General features: G+C 44.2%; 1 protein-coding gene across 1 annotated transcript in view; it reads right to left on the minus strand.

Moving 5' to 3' along the window:
* Positions 1-395: 395 nt before the first annotated feature.
* The window catches only part of MINDY4B (MINDY family member 4B), a 40,392-nt gene continuing 13,460 nt past the window's right edge, over positions 396-27,327 (minus strand). The window contains exons 5-12 of the mRNA XM_061167844.1: positions 26,729-26,820; positions 24,048-24,213; positions 22,939-23,004; positions 16,282-16,352; positions 14,433-14,505; positions 13,707-13,868; positions 1,843-2,023; positions 396-538 (exon numbers count right to left, since the gene is read on the minus strand). Coding sequence (XP_061023827.1) covers positions 396-538; positions 1,843-2,023; positions 13,707-13,868; positions 14,433-14,505; positions 16,282-16,352; positions 22,939-23,004; positions 24,048-24,213; positions 26,729-26,820 — 954 coding nt within the window. The remainder of the gene's footprint in view (positions 539-1,842; positions 2,024-13,706; positions 13,869-14,432; positions 14,506-16,281; positions 16,353-22,938; positions 23,005-24,047; positions 24,214-26,728; positions 26,821-27,327) is intronic.

A 27,327-nucleotide genomic window follows, 5' to 3' on the forward strand; every position in this document is an offset into this window, starting at 1 on the left:
TGATGTATTACCGATGACTTCATCCCCAAATGAAAGCTAGCTCCCCCCTTCCGTAATCCCCAGGGAGAATCACACTGAGGAGAGAGGAATTTGGAAATAACATGAAGGAAAGAGACATCGGTTTTTCTTCTGAATAAAAATGAGGAACCAGTCTATATGAGCATAAAGGATACACCTTCCAGACCCTGAAGTAAGGGTTCTGTGTGTCTCCAACAATACCAGCAGCAACTGCAGAGAGTTCACAGAGACAAAAGGAAAAACGTACTGCTTATGGGAGTGTTTTGGGTGGGGCTTCTGAATAAGGAACATAAACTTAAATGGTCTTCCCCGAGTTAGGCTTTTATGTCCCCATAGTGCTGGTGCTTCAGACTTCATTGTACATCTTGGCTTCCTCTTTAGAAAAAGGGAACAGATCCATTCCAGTTGATGGTGGCATCTCTCCACTTGGTTCTGATCACCATCTCCAGTGGGGAAAACCGTCTTCCTGGGCTGTGTTCATCTTCGTGTTGGACTCTTTCCCAGTGGTGGGAGTGAGTGTCTGAGGGAGGAATAGCCAACATTTAGACCCCAGCCTATGTATACCATTTCAGAAGAAGCCAGGAAAGAAGGAAAATAGGATGAGTGGGCAGGAGTTGGGCTTGGCAAGCTGTGTTCCTAGAAGTGAGTGAGCTGATGGGGATTCCAGTAGATGGTGTTTGGATATGCCCCATGCAAGACATGTCCATGATCGCCTGGGTTGTTGTAGATTTTGAAAACTCAGTATTTATGTCATGTAATGGTGTGGTCCTGTACCGTGATGGAACACATAGAGTTAGGGTGTATCAATAAATCACTGAATGTTGTCAGGAAAAATAAGAAAAGAGAGAGTTTCTCAATACTAAGAGTACATTTGAATTTTGGGGTGAAGTGCAAGTATTCTCATGAGGTAATCTAGAACTGACTTCAAGGCCCAAGTTTATCACAAATGACCTTTGGGAATGTGCTTAGTATCTTTCAACCTCATCCATTTGGCCACTTCAGTTTCCTCTATGTAAAATAAGTATCATAGTGTCTACTTTAGATGACTGTTGGGAGGATTTAAAGGAATAATGTATGTAAGGCTTTCAACACATTGCCTGGAACACAGTGCTTGCCATGTGTGGGAGCTAATAAAAAACAAAAACAAAACAAAAAAAATCCCAATGTTTTCCTCAAAGATGAGAGTAAAGTAGAAGCAATAATAGTAGAAAAGTAGAAACAATAATGTATCTTAAGGAATGCATTGGCAACGTCCCACTAAGTGAAATAGGTGTGTGTATATATAATATACATTTTTCTGGGTTCATATATATATATATCTCTACACACACACACGCACATATATATATGTATGTATTGGGCTTCCCTGGTGTTAGGGTGTATCAATCAGTATCAGATGGTGTATCAATCAGTATCAGATGTTAGGGTATATCAAATGGTAAAGAATCTACCTGTAATGAGGGAGACCTGTGTTCGATCCCTGGGTTGGGAAGATCCCCTGAAGGAGGGCATGGCAACCCACTCCTGTATTCTTGCCTGGAGAGTCCCATGGACAGAGGAGCCTGGCGGGCTACAGTCTTTGAGGTCGCAAAGAGTTGGACATGACTGAACAACTAAGCACATGTCTGTGTATACACATACACACAAACATAAATTTCTCAATGCTTAGGTTGATCCGTGACGTTGAAGCCTAGGTTTCATTTCAGAGATCGAGCCTCCACATCTCCCTGCGGAGCTAGCCCGGGCATCCACACGGCTGTAACCCAGCCCAGCCTCGGCCCTCTGAGCGCCTTAAGCTGAGGGCACCGGGGTCTGCGTGCTCACCCACGGTAAGGTGTGCAGGCTTGTTCTGTGCAGGCCGGCCACTGTAGAAGTACAGATCAAAGAGGCGCTCCACCCTCCAGTCTGATAAGAGCTGCCTGTTTGTGCTAAATAGGACGCTGTAATTTCCGTTGATGTTGCACAGCCAGACGGGTAACTTGGGAGTCTTCAGCATGCTGCCCACCTGCAGGAGGAGAGAGGAAGGCAGGTGGACGTTAGATCTGGCTGCCCACGACAGAACACGTCACCAGGATCAAAGAGAGCTCGGGGACTTCCCTGGTGGTACAGTGGTTAAGACGTCGCCTTCCGATGCAGGGGGTGTGGGTCTGATCCCTGGTAAGGGGGAGCTGAGATCCCACATGCTTCACAGCCAAAAAACCAAAACACAAAAAACCAGAAGTAGTACTGTGACAAATTCAATAAAGGCTTAAAAAAAATTTTTTTTTTTTAAAGGCAGCTCAGAGACTTGGCATTGTGCTTGTAGCTGGGCAGGGCCCCGTGCATGGAGGGAGATTTCAAACAAAGGCTTTCTCGTGAATGAATTTGCATTTATGAATGGTGTGGTGGTAATGCTCCAGTTTTTCTCTTCACGGATTTTATTTTAAAACATGTTGAGGGTGGGCTTATGGAGCTGGTGGAATGATCTCAGTTTGGTTTGTTAGTGAGGTGGAGAATAAATAGACTGAAATAGAAGTGTAGGAATGGAATATGAGAACTTGAACTGGTCTTTTTGTTGACTAGTGTACTTATTCCTGTTCCCAAGATAGGACAGTATTTCATTCAGCAGGTGGTCATTCTGGCAGCACTAACCATTTAGATCATAGGAAAAAGAGACTAGAATATGGGAAGAGAGACTATTTTGAATACAGAAAAAAGCTTCTGGGAAATGAGTGGAGCGCACACAAACAGTCTCACAGATATACACGTATCTGCGTGTTAACATGTAGATCAATCGTGAAGATGTACTTAGAGCTGAGTGTACTGGTTCAATATTACGTATAATATTAAGCTCACTATTCTTTAAAATTATTTATTTGTTTTTGGTTGTGCTGGATTTTTGCTGCTAATGGGCTTTTCTCTAGTTGCGGCAAGTTGAGGTGCAAGTGCCTCTCTTTGCGGTGGCTTCTCATGGAGCACAGGCTATGAGGGACACGAGCTTCAGTAGTTGCAGCCCTGGACTCCAGAGCACAGGCTTAGCTGTTCTGTGGCATGTGGATCTTTCTAGATCAAGGATCAAACCTGTGTCTCCTGCATAGGCAGGTGGATTCTTTCCACTGAGTCACCAGGAAGCCTAAGGGCAGTGTTTTAATCGGCTTGCTTTCTGGTTTTTCCAGGCAACTGTCAATTCAGCCTTGGATTCTCAGGCTAGTGAATTCGATTCACCAAAGCACCACTCTGGGAGGCTCACTAGTAAAGGACCCTGCATCTTCCAGTCACCCCCGAGGATGGTTGCTGCTGTTCAGTCACTAAGCCATGTCCAGTTCTTTGCGACCCCGTGGACTGCAGCACGCCAGACTTCCCTGTCCTGCACTGTCTTCCAGTTTGCTCAAACTCATGTCCATTGAATCAGTGATACTACCTAAACATATCATCCTCTGTCGCCGGCTTCTCCTCTTGCCCTCAATCTTTCCCAGCATCAGGGTCTTTTCCAATGAGTCAGCTCTTTGCGTAGCCAAAGTATTGGAGCTTCAGGATCAGTTCTTCCAATGAATATTCAGGACTGATTTCCTTTGGGGTTGACTGGTTTGATCTCTTTGCAGTCCAAACACGTGAGGGTATCAGGATTATAGTGTGTTTTTCTTAATGATAGCTCCCATTTTGTTTAAAGAGGGAGGGAAGCACATTTTTTTTAATACCATGGAAACTTATTAATGTTTTTTAAGAAACACGTTTTTTGTTTTTGTTTTTTTTTTAAAAAACACATAGAGATTAATGTGAGCCCCATGGAAACCCCCATCATTTCCCTCAATGCCAGGGAGAGCTCTGGACCCTCGGCTGTGGCGTATCTTCCCGTAACAAAAGGATTCCATTCTGTTTCTTTTCTTCTTGGTCCTAAGAGTTGTACTGTGTATTCAGGAACAAATTCTGTTGCGTGCAAAATCCAGCTTTGAAAAAATGACTGTGTGTTTTGTCAACCCAAGTATTAAAGGCTAGTAACTTGACATTTTGATTTCTCAATCGTTCTATTCAAATCCCTTCCTTCTTCTAGAGTTGAAATTCTTCAGTTGTGGGTGAGTGGGAGAATCAGAGGTGCTTTTGTCTTTAAACTTTACTCTTTAGCTCCTGGAGAAAAATTATACTACTGTGTTTAAAAGAAATGACCTCAGTTTTAGTTGATAGTTGAAAAAAGGGTGTAAGCCCAGCACCCCAGTCTGGACATGCTCACAGTGGGCATGCTCATCGGCTTACATCAACACCAGCCCTCCCTGGACTGAGTGTAACACTCCAAACTTGGGGCAAGTCGCCCACTGGCTACATTGGAAATAAAACACGGAGGATGTGCCACTGAAGCAACACCATATATTTACATCCCAGAATCCACCCCCCCCCCCATTCCAAAGAATGTCATCACCATTCATCAGTTATAAAAGCAGCTTTTTCTTAGGCCTTCTTGCAATAGTACTAAGGTTATGTATAAATATGATCTGCAGGACTTGGAATTATTAAGTTTGAAAAATATGGATAAACTAACTAGGAACCTGAGGGCTGCTTGTAATAAGATGCCACTCCATTTTGACTCCAGATGCATATTCTGGCTGATTTTAAATCAGTGATGGTAACTGTAAATGATGTATGGGTGGATGTAATTGACTTGTAGGCATACATGATATTGTTTCACAAAATCTTTGTGACGTAGGCAAAATTCAACTGGAGCTCAGATTCATACTCGGTAAGGTGTGGCCACTGCGCTGTTGTGATTTTATGCAACAATGCAACAGTTTTCTCTCCTGAACTCAAAGCTACTCATGATCTTATTAAAGTAGGAGGAAAACGAAGGAGTCATAAATATAACAATCTCCAGCACTCAAAGTGACCATTCAGAGACCCTGCATTGAGCAGGCAGAGACCCACTTGCCCTGAGAGATTCTGGTCAAGAGAAATATGTCTGTCACAGCACTTTGGGTTTTAACTCCAAGAGGTGAGCCTCAGGTTACAGCTTAGAACGTGCTTGGTTTGAAGGGAGTCCTGCAGATCCAAAACTGAGCACCTCCCAACTGAACCCAGTCAAACATCAAAGCCCTTTCCTCAGTGCACCGTGGAATCTGTTTGACTGGCATCTTCAGTTAAGAATTTGTACTGCTTTGGGATAGACACAATTGATCAGCTAACCTCCCCACAAAAGAGAATTCTAAGTATGTTTTACTGGTGAGATGTCATCAATGCAGAATTTGTGCATGTTGCCTCATGTTGCCATGGTAAAAAGGAAATTAGATTGTGATAGAGTGGTGCTATAAATAAAATACCTTTCTCCTTAAATTCACTCATTGTGTAATAAGCCCAGTCAGTTCAGCCTCCCATGCGGCATCAAACCTTCCATAGCAGGTGTCATTGAAGGTAAAGTTACAAAGATAGGAAGAAGGGACAAATTCTAAGCACCAGAGACGGAAGGAAGCATCCATCCGTCCATGTGGTGGCTTAAGTGGTCAAGAATCCGCCTGCCAATGCAGGAGACCTGATTCGATCCTTGAGTCAGGGAAGACCCCCTAGAGGAGGAAACGGCAAACCACTCCAGTATTCTTGCCTGGAAAATCCCTTACACAGAGGACCCTGTGAGCTGCAGTCCGTGGGGACGCAACGAGTCGGACCTGCCAGTGACTGAGCGCTAGCATAGGCCGGTTCCAGAACAGTGGCTCTTAGAACACGCCTCTGCGTAAGGCGTTGACGTCCCAGGGCCCGTCCGGGGATCTGATTGGGAGAAAGGTGTGCAAATGCTGGGCTTTCTCCGCGGATTCCTGGTGACGATTCGCACACGTGGCTCTTCACAGTCTGGCTCTCATCTCTGCCGCCCGGAACACGAGTTGATGGAACTTCTCTCAGCGAGCTTGCAGGAGTTTTGTCATGTTTTCCGGGCGCTACCCCAGCGACTCAGGGGTAGAGAACAGTGGGTGGAGCTTCATCTGGGACGTTCAGTGTTGGATTTCTTCCTGTCCGTCTCTTTAAAGGGAAAAATGTAAAGTGGGAAGAAGGTAGGACTCAGATGGTGATGTGCTCTGCCAGGGCTGTCGGGGGAATAATTCCAGCAAGACCTAAATGGCTTCAGTTCCTTCTAAAATTCAGAGTTGATATTTCTTCTCGGTGGCAGGTGCGAAGATAATGTGAACCTCCTAAGGTTTTCCAGATGGTGTTAGACTCAAACTGCTTTATGCTCTCACTTAGGTATTGGAACTTCACACTCAAACCTGTCCCTTCAAATAGAAAAGTGATGGGAGGCTTCAAAATAGTGCCTCTTCTTGCGGGGAGCTGGCTGTGTGCTGCAGGAACTGCCAGTCTGGAGGGTTCTGGGGGGCTTGCATGTCATCTAATGAGAGCTCCTTTTTTGTTTTTTGGTTTTTTTTAATCTCACCTACTGGGCTGTGACATTGGGACCGAAAGACGTGCGTTTTTGCAATCTCTGCAATTTTATCACCGAGTTAGAAGAGATTCACATAGGGAAGACAGATGCAATGGCGGATGAGGGGGTTTCACCGCGACAGCAGGTTCTGCCAAGCAGCACACTGATTTTCTTTTGAACTTAGAAAACTTCTTATATTAGGTTTCTCTTACCAGTGCTTACATATAATCTTCCTATTTAGAATGCCCGCCGGAGGCAGGAGTCCCTAAATACCCAAAAAATGCTTATGTGCAAACTAAGTCGCTTCAGTCATATCCGACTCTTTGTGACCATGTGGAGTTTAGCCCATCATGCTCCTCTGTCCATGGGATTCTCCAGGCAAGAATACTGCTGTGGGTTGCCATGTCCTTCTTCAGAGGATCTTCCCGACCCAGGGATTGAACCTGCGTCTCTTATGTCTCCCGCATTAGCAGGGGCGTTCTTACCACTTAGCGCCAATACCTACATGCGTTTGGCATTTCCATGTGCAGAGGCATTTCCATGCCTCAGAGCAGAAGGGGAAGGGAGTGATTGTGAGGTCCTCAATCCAATGATGCTTAAAGCACTGCCCTCGGACCACATCTGGTTCTTTTTTGAGAAAACTGCTGTGCTGCAAGAAGTTTTATGATAGAAGGTTATGAAATATTAGATATCTGGATGCACTACCATCAGATGAGTCTTCTGGTTAGCGCATCTCTGAGCGCCGCTGAGCTTGTCCTCCTAGCGTATAGTGACAGACACAGTCCGCCAAACCACAGGTGAGGGGTGACAGATACTAGAAAGGGTGTGTACCACCAGTACCTGCGGCTCACAATCAACTCAGACTCACTGCTGCTTTAACCTAGAAGTCAGTGGATAAGGTTTTAGATATGGAGTACAACCATCGTGCATTCTAAGACCGAGCCATGATTTTGCCACCATCTAACCACTTGTAGTCCAGCATCAGAGGATCTGTAATTGGTTGTTCAGTCGCTTAGTCGTGTCCGACTCTTTGTGACCCCATGGACTGCAGCACGCCAGACTTCCCTGTCCTTCACTATCTCCCAGAGTTTTCTCAAACTCATGTCCATTGAGTCAATGATGCCATCCAACCATCTCATCCTCTTGTCTCCCCCTTCTCCCCTGATGCAGAGAGCCAACTCATTGGAAAAGACCCTGATGCTGGGAGAGATTGAGGGCAGGATCTGTCATAGATCTTACATAATACAAATATACATGTCTATGTCAATACATTGATGTGGTTGATTACAGAAGCCCCTCTGAAAGATATCCTACACAGAACAAGCGTTTTGTATTTACCACTTTATCAGAAACAGGTAGAGATGATCATGACAGGCAGTGGGCTGAAAGTGCCTTGGAACATATATAGGTCTGGGCTCAGCGTCCTGGCCCTGACACCTCCTTAGTTGGTGGCCCTCTTACCGCTTTCTCAGTCTGGGATTTCTCATCTCTGAAACAAATAGCTAGTGGGAAGCTGCTGTATAGTCAGGGAGCTCCGCGTGGGGCTCTGTGATGACCTAGAGGGGTTGGGTGTGGGGAGGGGAGGAGAGGTCAAGGGGGAGGGGATGTGTGTGCACATAGGGCTGTTTCACTTCATTGTACGACACTGTAAGCAACTATGCTCCCAATAAAAATAAATAAAGTGAATGATCACACGTCAGCCCCTGTACTTGCACTAACACCGATTGTAACTCTGAGTGGAAATGGGGGTTAAGTGAAAGAAGATATCATTACCAGTGACTTGGAGAGAGCCCAGCACACAGTATGTGCTCTGCACAAGCGGCTGTTAGCCTATAATGACTAAATGAGCTTTAAAAAATATCGTCTTCAGGAGGGATTGAGCTTTAAAAAATACTTTAATTCCCATCTTCGGGAGTGATGGGAAAGTAAAAAATTCTTATGGATATAAAATCATTATATGCAAAAATTATTTTGATAATATTTGGTGAGTTATAGATTGCTTTTTCCCCAGAATATAATAAGCTGCTATAGAGAGAATAAAAAAGCACCTTCAGGTTAAATAAACTTTATATGTACATATGTAGATGCCTAACAGAGTCATATATCTCAGCAGTTCAAGTAAAACTACCTGCCAGCCTGTATTTGCTCTTTAATACATTTGTTCTGAAACCAAACTTCAAGTGCATGTCAGAGACAACATAATAAACATCCTCTGGGTTTCAAGCCATTAGTGTACAATTTCAGGCAATTTTCACCGAGGGCAGGATTCATAGGCATCTCCCTGGGGAGAGAACACTGACTCTAAGAAGGAAAGATGAAAAGCCACATTAGCCACTTTTTGAAAAGATGGAAGCTTTGTAGATGTGATTTCTATGTAGATTTTAAAGCTAACCCGGTGTCTCACCATCCTTTGCCCTACTTCCAGTTTGTGAGCAGGCATTTGGATGGGGGTCCTGAGGTTGGCTACATTTTGCCCTCTTCCCGGCAAGAAAGCGTTTATGTTTTTTGTTTTTTTTTAACCTTAGACCTTGGCATCTTGATGGAACTTAAAGGTCCCAACAAACATCTGCTTTATTACTGGAGGATATTTTAGGCTCTGCAGGTAATTTTCTTTAGAGTATGACTTAGCAGTGCTGTTGGTCAGAGCTGACTTGTATTGAAGGATATGTGATCCAGGACAAATAGTAGCACTGTGATTGCTGTGAATTCTGGCTTCTCTGAAGCTCTCTTTCTTTTTCTCTCAATCTCACTTTCTTTGGGGCCGGGGTGCATAGCCTTTGGTATAGTCCCTTTTCTCAGAGCAGCTTAGTCGCTATTAGCAAATGCCTGTTTAATTTTAAGGTTTGAAACTTGCCCCTAACACCTTGGTGAAAAGGAATGGAAAGCTGTCAACATTTCTCAAACTTGAAGGAAATATCAGTATTGAAAGAAGATACCCTTTCTTGTAATTTCACTGGAAATGATAGTTCTCTCATTCTGTATACCATGGATTTAATCAGTTAAGCCTAACAAGATTTCCCCCACACACACCTTTTTTAGAGCAGTGGTTCAGCTGGGACAGTTTTGTCCTCTGGGGGACATTTGGCAAAATCTGGAGACATTTTTGGTTGTTACACGGGGTGGGGCAGTATTACTGGGATTTAGCGGGTAAAAGCCAGGATGCTGCTGAATAGCCCATATGCACAGGAGAGCCCCCACCACAAAGAATCATCCATTCCAAAGTACTAGTCGTGCTGAGGTTAAGCAGCCTTTCTCTAGAACAGAGATTTCTAACTCTGGATGCACCTGAGGGATTAAACAACCTCTGTTATCAGATGGTTTCCAGGCCAGATAAACCAGTCATTGGGTAGGACCAGCTGTACCATTTGTGGGGTCCAGTACAAAATGAAAAACTGGAGGCCTTTGTTCAAAAACTGTGGAGAATTTTAAGGCAGAGACAGCAGAGCCTTCTCAGTGTGGGGCTGTGTGTTCACGCAGGTCCTACGCACGTATAACTTGTGTGTTCACACGGGTCCTGCACACATATAACATGTGTGTTCACACGGGTCGCGCACACACATAGCTGACCCTGTTCCAGAGGGTGACCTGAGCGCTGATAACTTTAGATGCTCCCTAAGAGTAACAGACCCCTCACCAAAGACAATAGACAGATGGCAACTACGCATATGCTAATTGTCAGGGCAATGCAAGTAAACAAACAATGTGATGCCTATTAGAGACGCTGAAATCCAGAACACGGACAGCGCTAAACGCAGACGAGGATGCAGGGCAGCAGGACCTCTCACCCCTTGCTGGTGGGAATGTAAAAGGGTACAGCCACTGTGGGAGGCAGTTTGGCAGCTGCTTGTAAAACTAAACATACTCTTACCGTGTGATCCAGCAATTGCCCGCCCTGCCTTGATATTTACACAAAGGAGCTGAAAACTCATGTCCACAGAGAAACCTGAACACGGATGTTTATAGCGACGTTATTCGCAATTGCCAAAATGTGGACGCGACCAAGATATCTTTTACAAGTGAGTGGCTAAATAAACCATGATATATCAGTGGAATAATATTTGTTCACAGAAATATTATTCACAATATTCCAATGGAATATTATCCTGTGCTATAAAGAAGTGAGGTATCAAGCTGTGATAATATATGGAGAAAATGTAAAGGCATATTATTAAGTGAAAGAAGTCAATCCAAAAAGGCTACATACTGTGATTCCAACTATATATTAGTAACACTCTGGAAAAGGCAGAACTACAAAGACAGTAAAAAGATCCATCATTGAGGGAGATGCAGGGCTGACTTGGCAGAGCACAGAGGATTTTTAGGGCAGTGAAACTACTCTGTATGATGCTATAATGGTGAATACATGTCATTATACATTTGTCCAAACCCATAGAGTGTAAACACCAAGAGTGAACCATGACATAAACTGTGGACTTAGTTTATGTCACTGTAGGTTCATCAACTGTAACAAATGTACCAGTCTGGTGGAGGATACTGATAATGTGGAAGCCATGCACATGTAAGGACAGGGAATATGTGAAAACCTTTGTGCTTTCCACTCAATTTTGCTGTAAACCTAAAACTGCTTTCAGTTCAGTTCATCACTCAGTCATGTCTGACTCTCTGCGACCCCACGGACTGAAGCATGCCAGGCCTCCCTGTCCGTCACCAACTCCCAGAGTTTACTCAAACTCTTGCCCATTGAGTCGGTGATGCCATCCAACCATCTCATCCTCTGTCATCCCCTTCTCCTCCAGCCCTCAATCTTTCCCAGCATCAGGGTCTTTTCAAATGAGTCAGCTCTTCATATCAGGTGGCCAAAGTATTGGAGTTTCAGCTTCAACATCAGTCCTTCCAATGAATATTCAGGACTTCCTTTAGGATGGACTGGTTTGATCTCCTTTCAGTCTAAGGGACTCTCAAGAGTCTTCTCCAACAACTGCTTTAACTGACCTAAAACTGGTTACCTATTTATTTAATATGTGTTAGAAAGAAATAGTGTATCAAGTTCATTGCTTATATTACTGTTATAGAAAATGTATGTATGAATGCGAAAGTCACTCAGTTGTGTCCGACTCTGCGACCCCATGGACTTCAGGCCAGAATACTGGAGTGGGTAGCCTTTCCCTTCTCCAGGGGATCTTTCCAACCCAGGGATCGAACCCAGGTCTCCCTCATTGCAGGAAGATTCTTTACCAGCTGAGCTACCAGGGAAGCCCCCCATAGCAAAGACTAGATTCAAATTTTAAGAGTGAGTTCATTTAAAGGAAAATATTAAGCAAATAATAACAGAGGTGATGTGAAGATATGACAAAGCTTGCAAATTACCTTCTCAGATAACAGAACTATGAGAAACACTGGTTTAAATCTTTGTAGTTTGTAATGAGGATATGGTGAAATAATATTGTGAAAGGACTTTGTAATAATAGACAAAGCACTAGAGCTGTGGTTTTTGTACCTCGCTCCTTGAAACTTGCCCCCACTGTAGCCTACCAGACTGAGTCTTGGCCTATTACTGGGTTCTAATAGATACAGGGTGCTTAACCAAGGACATTAAGTGACCTTCTGCAGTTGAAAGAAAACTATGTATAATGAAATCTTTAAGTCCCCTATTTTTGGCTTAGTTTCCCTTGTTATTATATACATCAAATTCTAAGATGAATTCCCAAATTATCAGGGACAAGCAATTAGGAATTTTAGAGTCATAATAGATCCATTCTCTGTTTAGGACATATTCAAAGTACAGTTTTTCAGTTTCATATAGTGGAAATGTTTGCATCCATTAAATATGATGAAGGACACATATTCATTGACATGTAAGGACATTTGTATTACATGAGAAAGACAGGGTTCAGAAGAAGTAGAATAGGACATATTTATATGCAAAAGAGAAGGAAGCATTTCCGAGAGAATTGACCCTGGGTGATGGATTGGGTTCATTTGTTTTACTTTTAGCTTTTCTGTCACTTCTCATTTTTTCTTTTTTCAAACTGAAGTGTAGTTGATTTATAATGTTATGTTAGTTTCTGTTGCCATTTTTCTACGATGGACTAGATTTCAAACTCAAGGAATACTTAGTAAACTTTGAAGACACACTTGTGCAAAAGATAGTTATTCTGTGATAGTCAGATGCCACGTTCCCAACACCATCAGACATGATTTGTGTGTGTTGTGATGTGCCGATTTCATGAATAGCACGTTGTAGCTGGACCCAACAGTAGGAGGAAAGCCAGATGAAGCGATAGATATAAAAGGACCTTATAGAGTGTAAGGCCCTGTACGAGGGAAAGGGACTTTGAGCCTGAACCAGCAGAGAGAAGGACAGCACGGGCTCTGAGCAGTGGGGCTCTTTGGCGCTGATAGACGGTGAACCTGGGAGGCTCTGTCACCATCACACTGAATTCCATCGCAGCTGGTTTCAGGATTGCTCCAGAGAAGCGTTGCTTCTCACAGGACCGCCTTGCCTTCCCTAGGTTTTAGGATGAACTTTTTGTGAAAATGTCACAGAAGCATCTTTGATTTGTGGTTTGGGTGGGTATACTAGCTTCCTCACGCTCTCTGCTGGTTGTTTTTGCAGAATCACATCTTACTTAATTCTCTGGTTGTGCTTTTCAATAGCACAGTCTACATTCTGGTTGTCAGAGGTCATAAATCCTCGGAGCTGGAAAGTGTTTTGAGAGGCATTTCATAAGCGAGGTTCCCTTTTTTTCAGTGATTTTTAAAGCTCTGAGTAATAGATACAATATATGCACTCATATTTGCATAAATAAAGGGTTGGGAAGATACTCATTGTCAGCTGACAGTATCGATTTCTGTTGAGTGGGGATGCTAGGGGACTTTATTTGTATACCTCAAGTATTGTTTTAAAAAATGATTTGCATATGACTTGTATCACCTATACTCTATATACATAAAAATTGATAAAGCAAAATAAAAAGCAAGACTTCTATATTTCCAGCTAGACCCTGAAAAATTTACAGGCATGCAGTAAAGTAGTAGAGGAAAAAGTAAGCTCAGATTTGAATTAGGACTTCCCAGATGGAGCTCGTGGTAAAGAAGCCACCTGCTGGTGCAGGAGATGCAGGGGACGTGGGTTCGATCCCTGGGTCGGGAAGATCCCCTGGAGGAGAAAATGGCAGCCCACTCCAGTATTCTTGCCTGGAGAATCCCATGGACAGAGGAGCTTGACAGGTTACAGCCCCTGGGGTTTCAAAGAATTGGACTCAACCGAGTACGGACACATGCGATCTAGAGACGTAATAAAATGTCCAAATAGTGACACTGGCGGTGTGGCTGAGAACTGGGACACGCTCACCTGTGAAAGTCTGTCGCCCTCTGAGGTGTCCTTACCCCACTGCAGATAGCCGACGTCACTGCGCGTCAGGACCCCATGTAATATTTCTTGAGACTTTCCTTTCTGACAGCCGTTAAAGACGTGTGGACTTGCTCTTCCAGTTAGAATCAGGTTCAGAACAGCCTAGGTGACATATTTTACAAATATGTGTAAAGATAACCTTGATACAGGGACTTAATTTTTTTTAATTTAATAATCACAAAGATGACCATTTTTAGTGAAAAGAATGAAATCCCACTGTATATAATTCTGGAAAAACATATGGTATAAATGTTTGGTAGAGTTAAAATAGGACTTTATTAATTTTTTTCTTTAACCATGCCCCATAACTCCCCATGGGCCCTTAATATTTTCTTAAACTTTGGTTTCTATAATTGTGATTTAAGATGCATGAAACTAAGATATTTTTATAGTGCTTTCCTCTCAGTTATGAGGGATTCCTGGGGGGCATGGTCTTGTCAAGATATTTTCTAACATTTCTAGACTCTCAGGAGTGGCAGACTCTCAGAGGTAAATTAGAAAGGACAGTAATGGAAAGTGGAAAAGTTAAAAAAAAAAAGGGAGGGGGGACATCTTAGTATTTCAAAGATAATTTGATCACCCTTCACTTAAGGAGAGAATATACTTAATTGAAAAAATAAAAACCTTGTTCAGATTCTACAATAAAAAGGTAGTCCCACAACCCACCTGCCTGCACAGGAAGCCTCCAGCGTTTGGTTGCAGCAGGTGAGTGGTGGAGACGTCCAGCTCCTTCTGGAGCCTGCGGGATGGGAGGAACCATCGGCACTCAGGGACCATGACTGCTTCCGGGACCCAAGCCTTTCCTGCCTTCACCCCCAGCACCGAGCAGCTCTGACATGAGCTCGTCTGGTCACTGTCCTTCCCATGTGCCTGGTGTGTCTCCATCTGTCCCCTGGAAAGCTTCTAGGACTGGGGCCGTGGAGATGACTGGGGAAGTTCTGATGCCATTGGGGGAAGCCAGTGAGAAGCGATGAGGGAGAAGGAAGAAGTGATGGACCTCACATGTGACAGTCCTTCGGTGTGGGCTCTATGGGGATGCTGGACTCAGCAGAGAAACTCTTTGCTCTGAGTCCCAGGGGATGCTTGGCTTGGGGTGGTGACTTTTGACCACTCCAGAGAGTGCTGGCCCAAGGCAGAGCTGAGCAGACTGTTTAAGGGGAAAACACCAGCTTGGCATTAAGCCTGTTTCTTGGTTGCAGTTTCCACTGTTTCATCGGGGACCAGGGATCAGGGTCCTACCCAGGGCAATGTAATACCAAGGTGGAAAGTGGCTTCAGCTGTAACCCAGAGGGAGATGCTGAGTGTGTGAGCTGTATATGTTCTTGGATGAACCTAGCCACAGGGTTGGAAGGTCAGGCGCTTCTGTGAATCAGACCTAAAGACGTGGGTGAAGCATCAGATATAATTCAGGGGAGTGTTTCCTAAAGTATGGCTTGATGTTAGTTGATATAGACGTGAACATTTAAAAAGTTCCACATTTAAGTGTTTAATACATTTTTTCTTTAGCACAGCAAATAAATGATTTAGATCATATATATTCATATATTAATATTTAAAGGATATTAAATTTAAGAAGAGGATATTTAAATGTGTATTGATTTTGAATTTTTCTTCTTTTCTTTTTTTGTCTGCGCCATGGAGCATGTGGGATCTTAGTTCTCTCATCAGAGATAGAACACTTGCCCCCTGCAGTGGAATCACAGTCTTAACCACTGGACTGCCAGGGAAATCCCAAATGTGTGTTGATTTAAGGAAATTGTTAAGCAATAATATATCATAAAAGTATGATATGCAAATGACACGTTTCAGGAACACTGCTTCAAGGTTTGAAATTTTTCCTTTCTGGAAGCCCTGTATTTCTCTCTTTGATTTGCAAAAGCTTATCCTTTTTTCAGGGTCCAGAAGAAGGTCTACTTCTTGCAAGACGCCTTCCTTGACTGCCCTATCTGTTGGGGCCCCTTCCTCCTCTGGCATCCCTTAAGAGTCATTGTCTTTGCATGTCATCTGATATGCCAAGTACCATCTGGGACTTTCCCAGTCTCTGTGTGTGTATATCTGGTTTTTGCCAAACTAGAACCTGTGAGGGGATCAGGGCCATATCCTGTTTTATTTGTATATATCCCACAGTGCCAAACAGTGCTTTGCATTTAATGGGGACAAAATAAATATTTGTGGGTATATATTTTATTGTATATAGAAATCATGAATTATTTTCATTTATGAAAGTTGTATAAATAAGCCTGAGTGATATCTGCCAATATTTATAACCACAAGAAGGAACCTCCCACAGTGCTAGAAAAGTAGATTCGCACTTTTCTGATGACATCCACTCTCCCATGAATATGGCCAAACCCACTACAGAAAAGGATGCAGCAACAGAAGAGTGTCTACTAGAAAAAAAAAAATCACTCTCATGTTTCCATAAGGCACAAAAATACTTTCCAACACAGGAGAACGTTGTTCGTGTGACCCCAGAACTATAGGAAATACCTATGCAAGTATTTGTAGCATTTACCTTTCAAATGTTCTGGAGAAGATCAGGCTGTAAAGGAACAAGATGACACCATGGCTTCCTTCTCCTTTGAACTGTTTGGAAAACAAAGGAAAAACACGTTTGCCTAAATGCAGTGGTCTCTGTGTGCCTGTGGGCACAAATTTGAGGATTTACAGCCTGAGGGATTTTTCCTAGCTGACGCAAGGACAGTGGAAGCTCTCTCTGCTTCCCTAGGTCATCTCCACTCTGAAATGCATCCTCTTGCCTTGCTTCAGTGGCACCGGCATTCTCTTAGTTTTCAACCCATCTTTCTTTCCTCCACTTATATCACGTGATTCTCTTTGACTCATGGCTAAGACGTAGTGTATTTTCCCTCTCCATTTTTCCAGCATCCATCCTAGCCAAGCCCTTCAGAGTTGCTCTGGATGGCCTTTATCTAGCCTCCCTCAGTCACTGCATTCCTCCTCATTACCCTGTTAAACTCAGGGAGAGCAGAGAAGTTTTCTAGAAATAGTTTTGGAGTTACAGAAACCCGAGTTCAAAACCAGTTCTATTATACTAACTCCAGCTTGTTTCTTTGCGTTTCAGTCTCATCTGTAATTGCAGATATAAATACCTTTTCCCTAGGATTGTTGCAAAAGTTGAAGGAAATAATGTATAGTGCCTACCTTGGTTTTGGGTTTTTTTTTTTTTGTCATTGTTTAGTCACTCAGTCATGTCCTACTCTTTGTGACCCCATGGACTGTGGCCTGCCAGGATTCCCTATCCTTCACTATCTCCCAGAGTTTGCTCAAACTCGTGTCCAATGAGTCGGTGATGCCATCCAACCATCTCATCCTCTGTCGTCCCCTTCTCCTGCCTTCAGTCTTGCCCAGCATTAGAGTCTTTTCCAATGAATCAGCTCTTCGCATCAGGTGGCCAACCTTTGGAGCTTCAACTTCAGCATCGGTCCTTCCAATGAATATTCAGGACTGATTTCCTTTAGGATTGACTGGTTGGGTCTCCTTGCAGTCGAAGGGACTCTCAAGAGTCTTCTCCAACACCACAGTTCAAAAGTATCGATTCTTTGGTGCTCAGCTTTGTTTATAGTCCCAACTGTCACATCCATACATGACTACTGGAATAACTGTAGCTTGGACTAGATGGACTCTTTCTGCTTTTTAAAAGCAGAGACGGAATGTCTCTGCTTTTTAATATGCTGTCTAGGTTGATTATAGCTTTTCTTCCAAGGAGCAAGTGTCTTTTGATTTCATGGCTGCAGTCAGCATCTGCAGTGATTTTGGAGACCAAGAAAATAAAGTCTGTCACTGTTTCCATTGTTTCCCCATCTGTTTGCCATGAAGTGATAAGACTGGATGCCATGATATTTGTTTTTTTGAATGTTGAGTTTAAAGCCAGTTTTTTCACTCTCCTCTTTCACCTTCATCAAGAGTCTCTTTAGTTCTTTGTTGCTTTCTGCCATAAGGGTAGTGTCACCTGCATATCTGATGTTATTGATATTTCTCCTGATAATCCTGATTCCAGCTTGTGCTTCATCCAGCCTGGCATTTCACATGATATACTCTGTGTATAAGTTAAATTAGCAGGGTGACAATATACAGCCCTGACGTACTCCTTTCTCAATTTTGAACTAGTCCACTGTTCCATGTCCAGTTCTAACTGTAGCTTCTTGACCAGCATACAGATTTCTCAGGAGGCAGGTAAGGTGGTCTGGTATTCCTATCTCCCTAAGAATTTTCCACAGCTTGTGGCAATCCATACAGTCAAAGGCTTTAGCATAGCCAATGAAGCAGAAGTAGATGTTTTTCTACAGTTCTCATGGTTTTTCTATGATCCAACAGATGTTGACAATTTGATCTCTGGTTCCTCTGTCTTTTCTAAATCCTGCTTGAACATCTGGAAGTTCTCAGTTCATGTGTGGTTGAAGGCTATCTTGGAGGATGTTGAGCACTACCTTGCTAATGTGTGAGATGAGTGCAACTGTGTGGCAGTTTGAGCATTCTTTGGCACTGTCCTTCTTTGGGATTGGAATGAAAACTGACCTTTCCCAGCCCTTTGGTCACTGCCGAGTTTTCCAAATTTGCTGGCATATTGAGTGCAGCACTTTCACAGCGTCATCTTTCAGGATTTGAAATAGCCCAGCTGGAATTCAATCACCTCCACTAGCTTTGTTTGTAGTGATGCTTCCTAAGGCCCAGTTGACTTTGCACTCTAGGATATCTGACTCTAGGTGAGTGACCACACCACTGTGATTATCTGCATCATTAAGATCTTTTTTTATAGTTCTTCTGTGTATTCTTGCCACCTCTTCTTAATATCTTCTGCTTCTGTTAGGTCCACACCGTTTCTGTCCTTTATTGAGCCCATCCTTGCATGAAATATTCCCTTGGTATCTCTAATTCTCTTGAAGAGATCTCTAGTCTTTCTCATTCTGTTGTTTCCCTCTATTTTTTTGCATTGCTCACCTTGGTTCTTAGAACGTGCTATTAATAGGACCACAGAAAAATTACTATCTGCCCCTCTCTAAGGGACTCGTCTCTGTCTCTTTTCTTGGCCAGGGTACTTTTCTGCTCTGAACTTTCTGAAGGTGCCCTGTGAGCTCCAAGATATGATCCGCCCACATTCAGGGCCTCCTGCTGGCTGGCCTTCTCTTGGCTTTGTGTCAGTACTCCACCTGCTGAGGAGAAGACGCTCCTTGGCTGGCTTTCAAAGTGCCCAGAGTTAAAGCCTTTTCTTTAAAGGCATAGTGTCGGAAAGGTTTCCTTGAAAGTGCATATGCTTTCCCTTTTGTGAGTTAATCTGTGCTTCACTCTCTGTGCTAACAAGGGCTGGAATCTCATGCAGGAGAACAAATTTCAGTGGCTGTGCTGCAGGGCGTGGGGGAAAACGGGAGAGGTGGAACCTGAGGCACAGGAAAGCACCCTTGGGTCAGTTTCCTGCTGCTGTCTTAACAGATGACCGGCTTAAAATAATGGGAATCCATCATCTCGGGGTTCTGGAGGCTAGCTGTCCAGCCCTGGTATCTCCAGACTCGACCCTATCTGCTGGTCAGCCCACGTTCCTTCTGGAGTCTTTATGGGAAATGGTGTCTCCTGGCATTTTCCAGCTTCTAGTAGCAGTCTTAATCCCTTGGCTTGTGACCCCACATTGCATAGCTTCTTCTCTTCTGCTTCTCTGATTACATCCTTTTTTTCTGACTCTCCTGCCATCCTCTTTCTGTTTTAAAACCATTGTGATTAATCAGATCCACCAGAGAAATTCAGAATAATCTTCCCATCTGAGAAACTTAAAACTTAATCTCATCTGCAGTTCCTTTTGACCAGTTAGGTAGCATCATTCAGTCTATCACGACTTGTTTAATGGGAGTCATTGCTCCCTATATCAGCTGATAGAGGGCATGCTAGATAGAATATAGGTCTAGTGCAGCCAGATTTTCTGATTTGGCCAGAAGGATCTACACCTTTAGGTTTTGAAATGGAATTTTCTGATTCTTTTTGAAGTTCACTGACTCAAATTTTTAAAAATACAACACCAGGTGAACTGACACTGCCCATCTTATGTGGTAGATGTATGAGTTTCCTAGAACTGCCCTACAAGCGGGCAGAAATTCGAAAGGCTTGAAACAACAGAAGTTTATTCTTTCACAGTTCCGGAAGCTAGAAGTCTGAAATCAAGGTGTCAGAGGAGGGCCATGCTCTCTCTGAAGGCCCCAGAGAAGGAACCTTCCTGGTTATCTTTCTAGCTTCTTGTGGCTGCTGGCAGTCCTTGGCATCCTTGGTTTGGGAGATATATCACTCCAGTCTCCATTATTGCATGGTGTTTTCCCTGCATGTGTCAGGGTTTATGACCAAATTTCTCTTTTCTTATAAAGATAGAAGTCATTGGATTGAGGCCCACCGTCATCCAGCATGACCTAATGTTAACTTGGTGACATCTGCAAAGACCCTCTATCCAAGTAAGAACACATTCGCAGCTGCTGGGGCACACACACTTTTTGGCGGTGGGAGGTGGGGGGAGGTGATGCAGCCTATAATAAGAGTAGGCCTGCTCCCACGTGTAGCCCTTAATTCTCCAGCTTGTGATCCCTGCCTCAAGATAGGCACAGAGATTTTTTTTTTTTTAATGTTTTTTAAAGTTAATTTGGAGAAAGAAATGGCAACCCATTCCAGTATTCTTGCCTGGAAAATCCCATGGACTGAGGATCCTGGTAGGCTACAGTCCATGGGGTCACAAAGAGTCGGACACGACTGAGCGACTTCACTTCACTTCACTTCAAAGTTAATTTTTATTGGTGTGTAGTTGCTTTACAAGGTTGCACTAAGTTTTTAGCGTGCAGCAAGAGGAATCGGCCGTACATATACGTATATGCCCTCCCTTTTGGGTTTCCTCCCTGTTCAGCTCACCAAAGAGCGCTGAGCAGAGTTCCCTGGGCCCCACAGCGCATCCTTATTGGTCGTCTATTCTGTCCAACATGGCAGTGTGTATATGTGTCCTCCCAATCTCCCACTCCTCGCCCCCCTCCAGAGCTGTTGTTCTTTGGTAGTAATGACATTGGGTGGAGGTCTGGATGGAGGCTGATCACACAGGCAGCCCCTGGTCTGGGAGTGCCCTTGAGAGCGGGGTGTCTATGCAGCAAGATCCCCCCTGATCCAGGAAATGGCACTGGCCCTTCCCCAGTGTGGCTATGGTCAAGGTCAGCTTGAGTCTGATTGGCACAGGTAACTCTTGTGCCGAACCCACCCACGCCGTGAGGTCTGATTCCACTTCTGTTTATTACTTATTCCAGCTCAACCTTTAGCCTTTGAGGGGAAAGCCTCTATATAGCTCTAGCTCTGATTTTCCAATTGTCAGCTCTGGCACACTTAAGAAACCCTTGCAGATGTGAAAGACCTTCTTATTGAATCAGACTCTCTCAGGGCTGAGTTGAGGAGATGGAAGGTAGAGAGGGAAGGGTTTGCCTCTGTTGGCCAGGAGAGTAATTTCTTACATGGTTCCTCTCTGCGTAGCCCCCTTAAACATCTCCCTCTGCAACAGAGAGTCCCCAAGCAGGCTTCTAGCCTAACATTTCATGTCAGATAATTTAAAATCTATCACACAGCTTTGATTGCTTTCATATTGCTGTTGGAACAAAGTACCATAAATTTGTAGCTTCAACAATACAGATTTATTTTATTATCTTATAGTTCTGGAGGTCAGGAGTCTGAAATGGGACTTACTGGTCTAAAATTGAGATAGCAGCAGCTCTAGTAGAAACTAACACGACATTGTAAAGAAACTATGTGTGTGCATGTGTGTACTCAGTCGTGTCTGACTCTTTGCGACCCCTCCAGGCTACATGTCCATGGGATTTCCCAGGGAAGAACACTGGAGTGGGTTGCCCTTACCTCCTCCAGTGAGTCTTCTGGCCCAAGGATAGCACCCACATCTCCTGCATTGGCAGGAAGATTCTTTACTACTGCACCACCTGGGAAGCCCAAAACAACTATACCCAAGTGAAGAAAAAAAAAAATTGTCATCAGCCCTGTATTCCTTCTGGAGCCTCTAGAGGAGAATCTGTTTCCTTGCCCTTTCTTGCAGCAGCCTGTCCGCATTCCTTGGTTCATGGCCTCCAGTTTCAACGCAGCAAGTTTCATATCACACTACGCTTCTCCTCTCTTCTGCCTTCCTCATCCACATATAAGGGCCCTTGTAATTACACTGGACCCACCCACGTAATATAGGATAATCTCCCTATTTTAAAGTTAGTCGATTAGCAACCTTAACTCCTCTTTACCCGGTAATGAAGCAGTCATGGGTTCCAGGTGGTAGAGTATAGACATCTTTCAGGAGATGATTCTTCTGCCTACCACATAGCCCTAGAGCTGATGGAGGAGGTAGGTCTGGGGTAACTAGTTTATCCTAAACTAGTTTATTAAACTAAATAAACTAGTTTATTTATTGCTAGTGTGTGTTTGAGAACTCATGCTCATGTTTTCCATCCCTGTGACCTTTGAAAGGCATGGAGCTCTGAGCTTCATGAATCACATTTCCCCTTTCCATACAAGCCACATACACATGGATTTATAGTTACCCTGCTACATTGTAAGGTTCTGATTCTTTGGAAAACCAACTTTCCTTTCTTTCTCTGCAGAGGAATCTTACAAAAGCACCTTCCATTTTCACCCATCACTGTCTCCTGCTTTGTGTCCTGCCTACCCAGGGGGTGGGGAAGATTCATCGCAGGGGAGGGCATTGTGTAGAAGGGGCTGTTAGAAGAGGTGAGGGGGGGGCACCTTTTTCAGACAGAAAGTCATTTTTTTTGAGCCAATGTGAATGGTCATTTTGGCAATTTAGACTACCATTTTTATGTTTTATCCCTCAGAGGAGGCAAGACTGCTGTAAAATTTTCTCTTCCCATAAAAGCCATCTTGCTGTATATGCCCTCTATAGTATTATTCTCTGGGTTTGATTAGTCAAGGAGAAAGAGGCATTTGTGAGCAGGCCTGTGTGTGATCTGGCCTCTCTAGATTGTGGGGAGGGAGAGACGGGCTTCTCTTTCTCTCATTCCGCCCTCTCTTAGTCCTCAAAATGACCTGGTTTTCTTAACAAGCATCATTAGAAATATACTTTATAAAAGGAAGAAAATTCCTGTAAGATCAGTTCAACATAAAGGAATTACCTCGATGCTTAAACACTTACACATTGTAAATGATCATAGATGAATTTCTCAGTGGCTTCTTTGTCTGAAAGTTCAAACAGCTGGAGCTATAAGTCAGAAATAGAAGATAAAAATGAAAAGGAAGATGAAAGTCACATCTAGAAGATATCAACGCACTGTTATTACCTCAAGGGAGTTCTTTGTTTCATTGCAAAATCGCAGTTCTAAGAACTGACGTGTTATCTCACCCAAGGTCATGTAAAGCATACATGGTAAAATTGGGTGGCCACCAGCCTCATGTTTGCATTCCTCTGTTTTAAACTAATATGGTATCTTGAGCTGGAAAACCATAAGCACATCTTTTTTTTCCCTAATAGGTAGAATTTAGCCAAGTTTAAAAGATTAGTTATGAAAGTATAGTTTATGATCATTTCAGGCATGAGATTTTCTTTTTAAAAATGTTTTTGTTGTAGTTAATATATGGTATTATATAAATTACAAGTGTACTATCTAGTGATTCACAATTTTTAATGGTAATATTTCATTTATAGTTATTATAAAATATTGGCTATATTCCCCATGTTGTATGGGGAATACAACATAGCTTATTTTATACATAATAGTCTTCACCTCTTAATTCCCAAACCCTACGTTGCCCCCCGTCCTTCCCTTTCCACTGATAACCACTGCTTTGTTCTCTGTGTTCTGTGAATCTGCTTCTTTTCTGTTAGGTAGGGAAGGTACTTTTTTTATTTTTATTTTTGATGTGGACTGTTTTAAAGTCTTTATTGAATTTGTTGTAATACTATTTATGTTTTGGTTCTTTGGCCATGAGGCATGTGGGAATCTTAGCTCCTACACCTCCTGCATTGGAAGGGGAAGTCTTAACCACTGGACCACCCGGGAAGGCCCTGGAATATTCTTGATCATGGTAAATTTTGGAAGGAGAAACTCACAGCAGGCATCTCTGTCTTGGCTGCTTGGGCTCTGCATGGCCTTGATCCTTGCCTCTTTGGCCACATCAGATGCTTACATTGTAGAGGTCCACCCCAGAGCAGCCGCGGGCTTCCAACTCCATTGCTATGGGGAGTCTGGTCCTCACCCAGGCTCTGTCACCCTTATCTGGCAGGACGGGCAGGAGGGCACTCACCCGTTCAGAGAAACCGTCCCCAGAGTAGCCAGGCGTCGGGACGGCGTAAGTGTCCTCGGTAATGAGGCAGAGGGTGGCCTTCTGCGCTGCTCCCGCGGCCCACAGGATGCCCGCGAGCGCCGCCGCCAGCGTGCGGCCCTGATCGTGCTTGCTCATCCTGCACAAGCTTCAGCGCAGAAGGAGGGGAGGAGCACACGGCAAAGGCATCAGCTAGCTGAGGGCCCGGGCCTCCGCTTTCAGGAGCCCTTCTGAGTACAGGACGGCTCTGTTTGGTTCCTCGTCAGCCTGCACTCTGAGAATGTCGTGGGGTGGGGGGATCTCGTCCTCTCTGCCCCCATGGAATGGGCGTCCTCATCCCAGCACACTATTCCTTTTGGTTCTCCACCCTGTGCATTACGGTCCCCACCAAACCCCCACACTGTCCTCTCTCCTGAACTCTAGTCAGGCTCCATCCAAACTCTCTAACCCTGTGACACAGGCCCTTCCCAAGCACAACCCCAAACAGTCCTCCCAGGTTTATCTCGCAGACTTCCACTTTGCAAACCCTCTGCCCCAGATGGACCGGTCCCCTGGATGTTGTTTCCGCATTCCACCTCTCTGCTTTTTCTCATGCACGTGTCTCATGCACGTTTCATGTGCATGCCCTGTCTGTGCTTTCTGCCTGATCACATCCTACGTGTCACTTGAGGCCGCCTCTATGGGGTCGCACAGAGTCGGACGCGACTGAAGCGACTTAGCAGCAGCAGGTTGCCCTTGGTGACTTGTAATTTACTCTCATCTGGCACTCACTGGGTCCAGCATTGTCCTAAGCACCTAACACATATCACCTCATTTAATCCTTTCAACAAGCTGTGAGGCGGGCACTATTATTTCTCCTGTTTTAGAGGTGAGGAAAGGAAGATGGGGAGCTTGAGCAGTCTGCCCCTCGTCTTCTGCCTTTACAGCCGCAGATCAGTGACTTGAATGCAGGCAGTGTGCTCCTGACTGTTAAGATCAGTTAGATTATCCTTAACCGTGAGCCCTGTCAAGTAATCCCAGTGGGTCCGACTTCCCTGGAAGTGAGAGCCACGCTTTGCATCAGAGGCCTGTGCTATGCTCATTTTCTAAGTATTTAACATTGACGGCTGTGGTCCTAGTGAAGAAACACATGCTAGAGGTTAGAGTGAACTCAGCCATGATTTATAAAACCCACCTAGCTCTCTGATGATACAGAAACGAGTAACAAGAGCCTCATCCTCCAAAACCCCAGTGCAAGGTAGAATGAGAATAACAAAGTGCTGGGAAACTGCAGAGGAAGGAGAGAGAACTTGTGCCTGGGAACATTCAAGAAGGCTTCATGGGGATGGTGGATAATAGCAGTTATTCATTACCATTGACTTAATACCAGGTACTGTGCTAAATGCTTTCTATTTGTGCAGCAAATGTATGTGTTTCACCTAGACTGCTTGGTGGATACATCCTGCCATTGCTTTGGGTACTCCTGCTATTGGCTCGTAGTTCTAAACTTTCTGAAGACCTGGAGCCATCTTCTCTGGAAGTGACTAGGAGTTGTGCCGTCTTCCCATAGGAGGGTACGCAGTAGATGCCTAAGCGGGGGTGAGAGGTGATAAGGCCCCGCCCCCTTATCTGAAGATGGAGCAGTGCCCCCCCCCCAGCCCCCCACCACCAAGAGCGCCGATGGCTCAGGGGAGCCTCGCCATCGCTGGCGACCACCTGCTTCCTCCACTTCTTTCCCAAGCCGGTTTTACTCTGCTCTCTTACGGGTTTCTTCTGAGGACATTCATTCCCTTAATAAAGCACCTGCATAAAGAATTCCCACCTTTGGCTCTGCGTCTGAGGAACCTGGCAATTCATGTTCTTAGGATAGATGAGATATTCAGTTCCTGTTTTCGGTGATAACTTATCCTGCTTGAGGGTAGGTAGGTGCCTTTTAATTATTTCTGTTTCTCCTAATAGCAATTGTATAGCCTTGCACAGGATAGAGGCTTGTTAACATCTAAGAACAAAATCATTTGAACTGAATTTTTAACAAAAACAGGCAGCCACCAGACACTGTGCATTGTCAGCCTGATTAAATGGGAGGTGAATTCTCCATTTATGAGGCTTTTCATCGCCCCTTTGGTCCTCTCTCTGGAATTGTTAGGTTGGGGCTTCCCATCAAGTGTTGTCAGTTGAGCCCACCTGGAGACCTGGCACTTCATTTTACCTGTCAGGGTGGTCTGCGGTGGAGCATAAAAACTGTCAGCATTATTCCTGCAGCTGAACATTGAGGGGGACTCTGGGAGAGCCCTCCCCAGTTGTGAAATCCAGCCCCTCTGGGAGAACCAGGGCCATTTCTGTCTTTTTTTACTTTTTAAGATGTTTTTTTTTTTTTTAATATGGACTGTTTCTAAAAAGTCTTTATTGAATTTGTTACAATATTGCCCCTGTTTTATGTTCTGGTTTTCTGACTGTGAGGCATGTGGGATCTTGGCTGTCTCTCCAGGGATCAAACCCAGATCCCCCGCATTGGAAGGCAAAGTCGTAACCACTGCACTGCCAGGCAAGTCCCCACGTTTTGCCTTCTGAGTCAAGTCTCCTTCCTGAGGCAACCCAGGGGCTTTTCCCTGGTGATTGTTTAGTCCATAAAGTTTTTCATAAAACGGTTAATTCTTTTCAAGTCCTTCTCATAGGCCTCTTACCTGAGGAAGTTACAGTCTTTTCCCTTCCTTGTAAACAGCAGGTATTTAATGATGGATCCTTGTACAGCCATCTGAATGCTTCGGACACCTCCCTGAAATGGGAGTGGATGCATAGTGAGGAGCAGGGCTTTACAATGGTGCTGGAACCCTCAGGGCCCACTTTATAAAAATGAACTCTTGGAAATGGAGGTCATCATTTATTCTCCTTGGCAGCCTTTTCCCGCTGGCGCCCAGCTTCCCTAGGCTTAGCAAAGCGCCGCTGCACTCTACAATGCCACACCTCTCCGTGGACTGTGGCCGGATGCCGTGGCCAGACTAGAATCTGCACTGACTTGCTTCTCTGTGGAGCGTTGTAGACCAGCACCCGGGCTGTCTGTCTTCCTCTGTCCTACCTTCACTGCGCTCCTGTCTCACATTCAACTTTGAGATTTGCAGGAAGGAAGAAACTAGTCGGCTAACTCTTGAAGTTCTGCATGGCTAGTGATCAATGATATGAACTATTGAGGTTTTAAAACAAGTCAGAAATTCCTAGATCTCTCTCTACCTCTAAATTCTTAGTGATACTTAGGACTTTGAAAGAAGAGCTAGGAAAACCAGAA

This window comes from Dama dama, chromosome 19 (assembly GCF_033118175.1).
Source record: "Dama dama isolate Ldn47 chromosome 19, ASM3311817v1, whole genome shotgun sequence".
Taxonomy (NCBI): domain Eukaryota; kingdom Metazoa; phylum Chordata; class Mammalia; order Artiodactyla; family Cervidae; genus Dama; species Dama dama.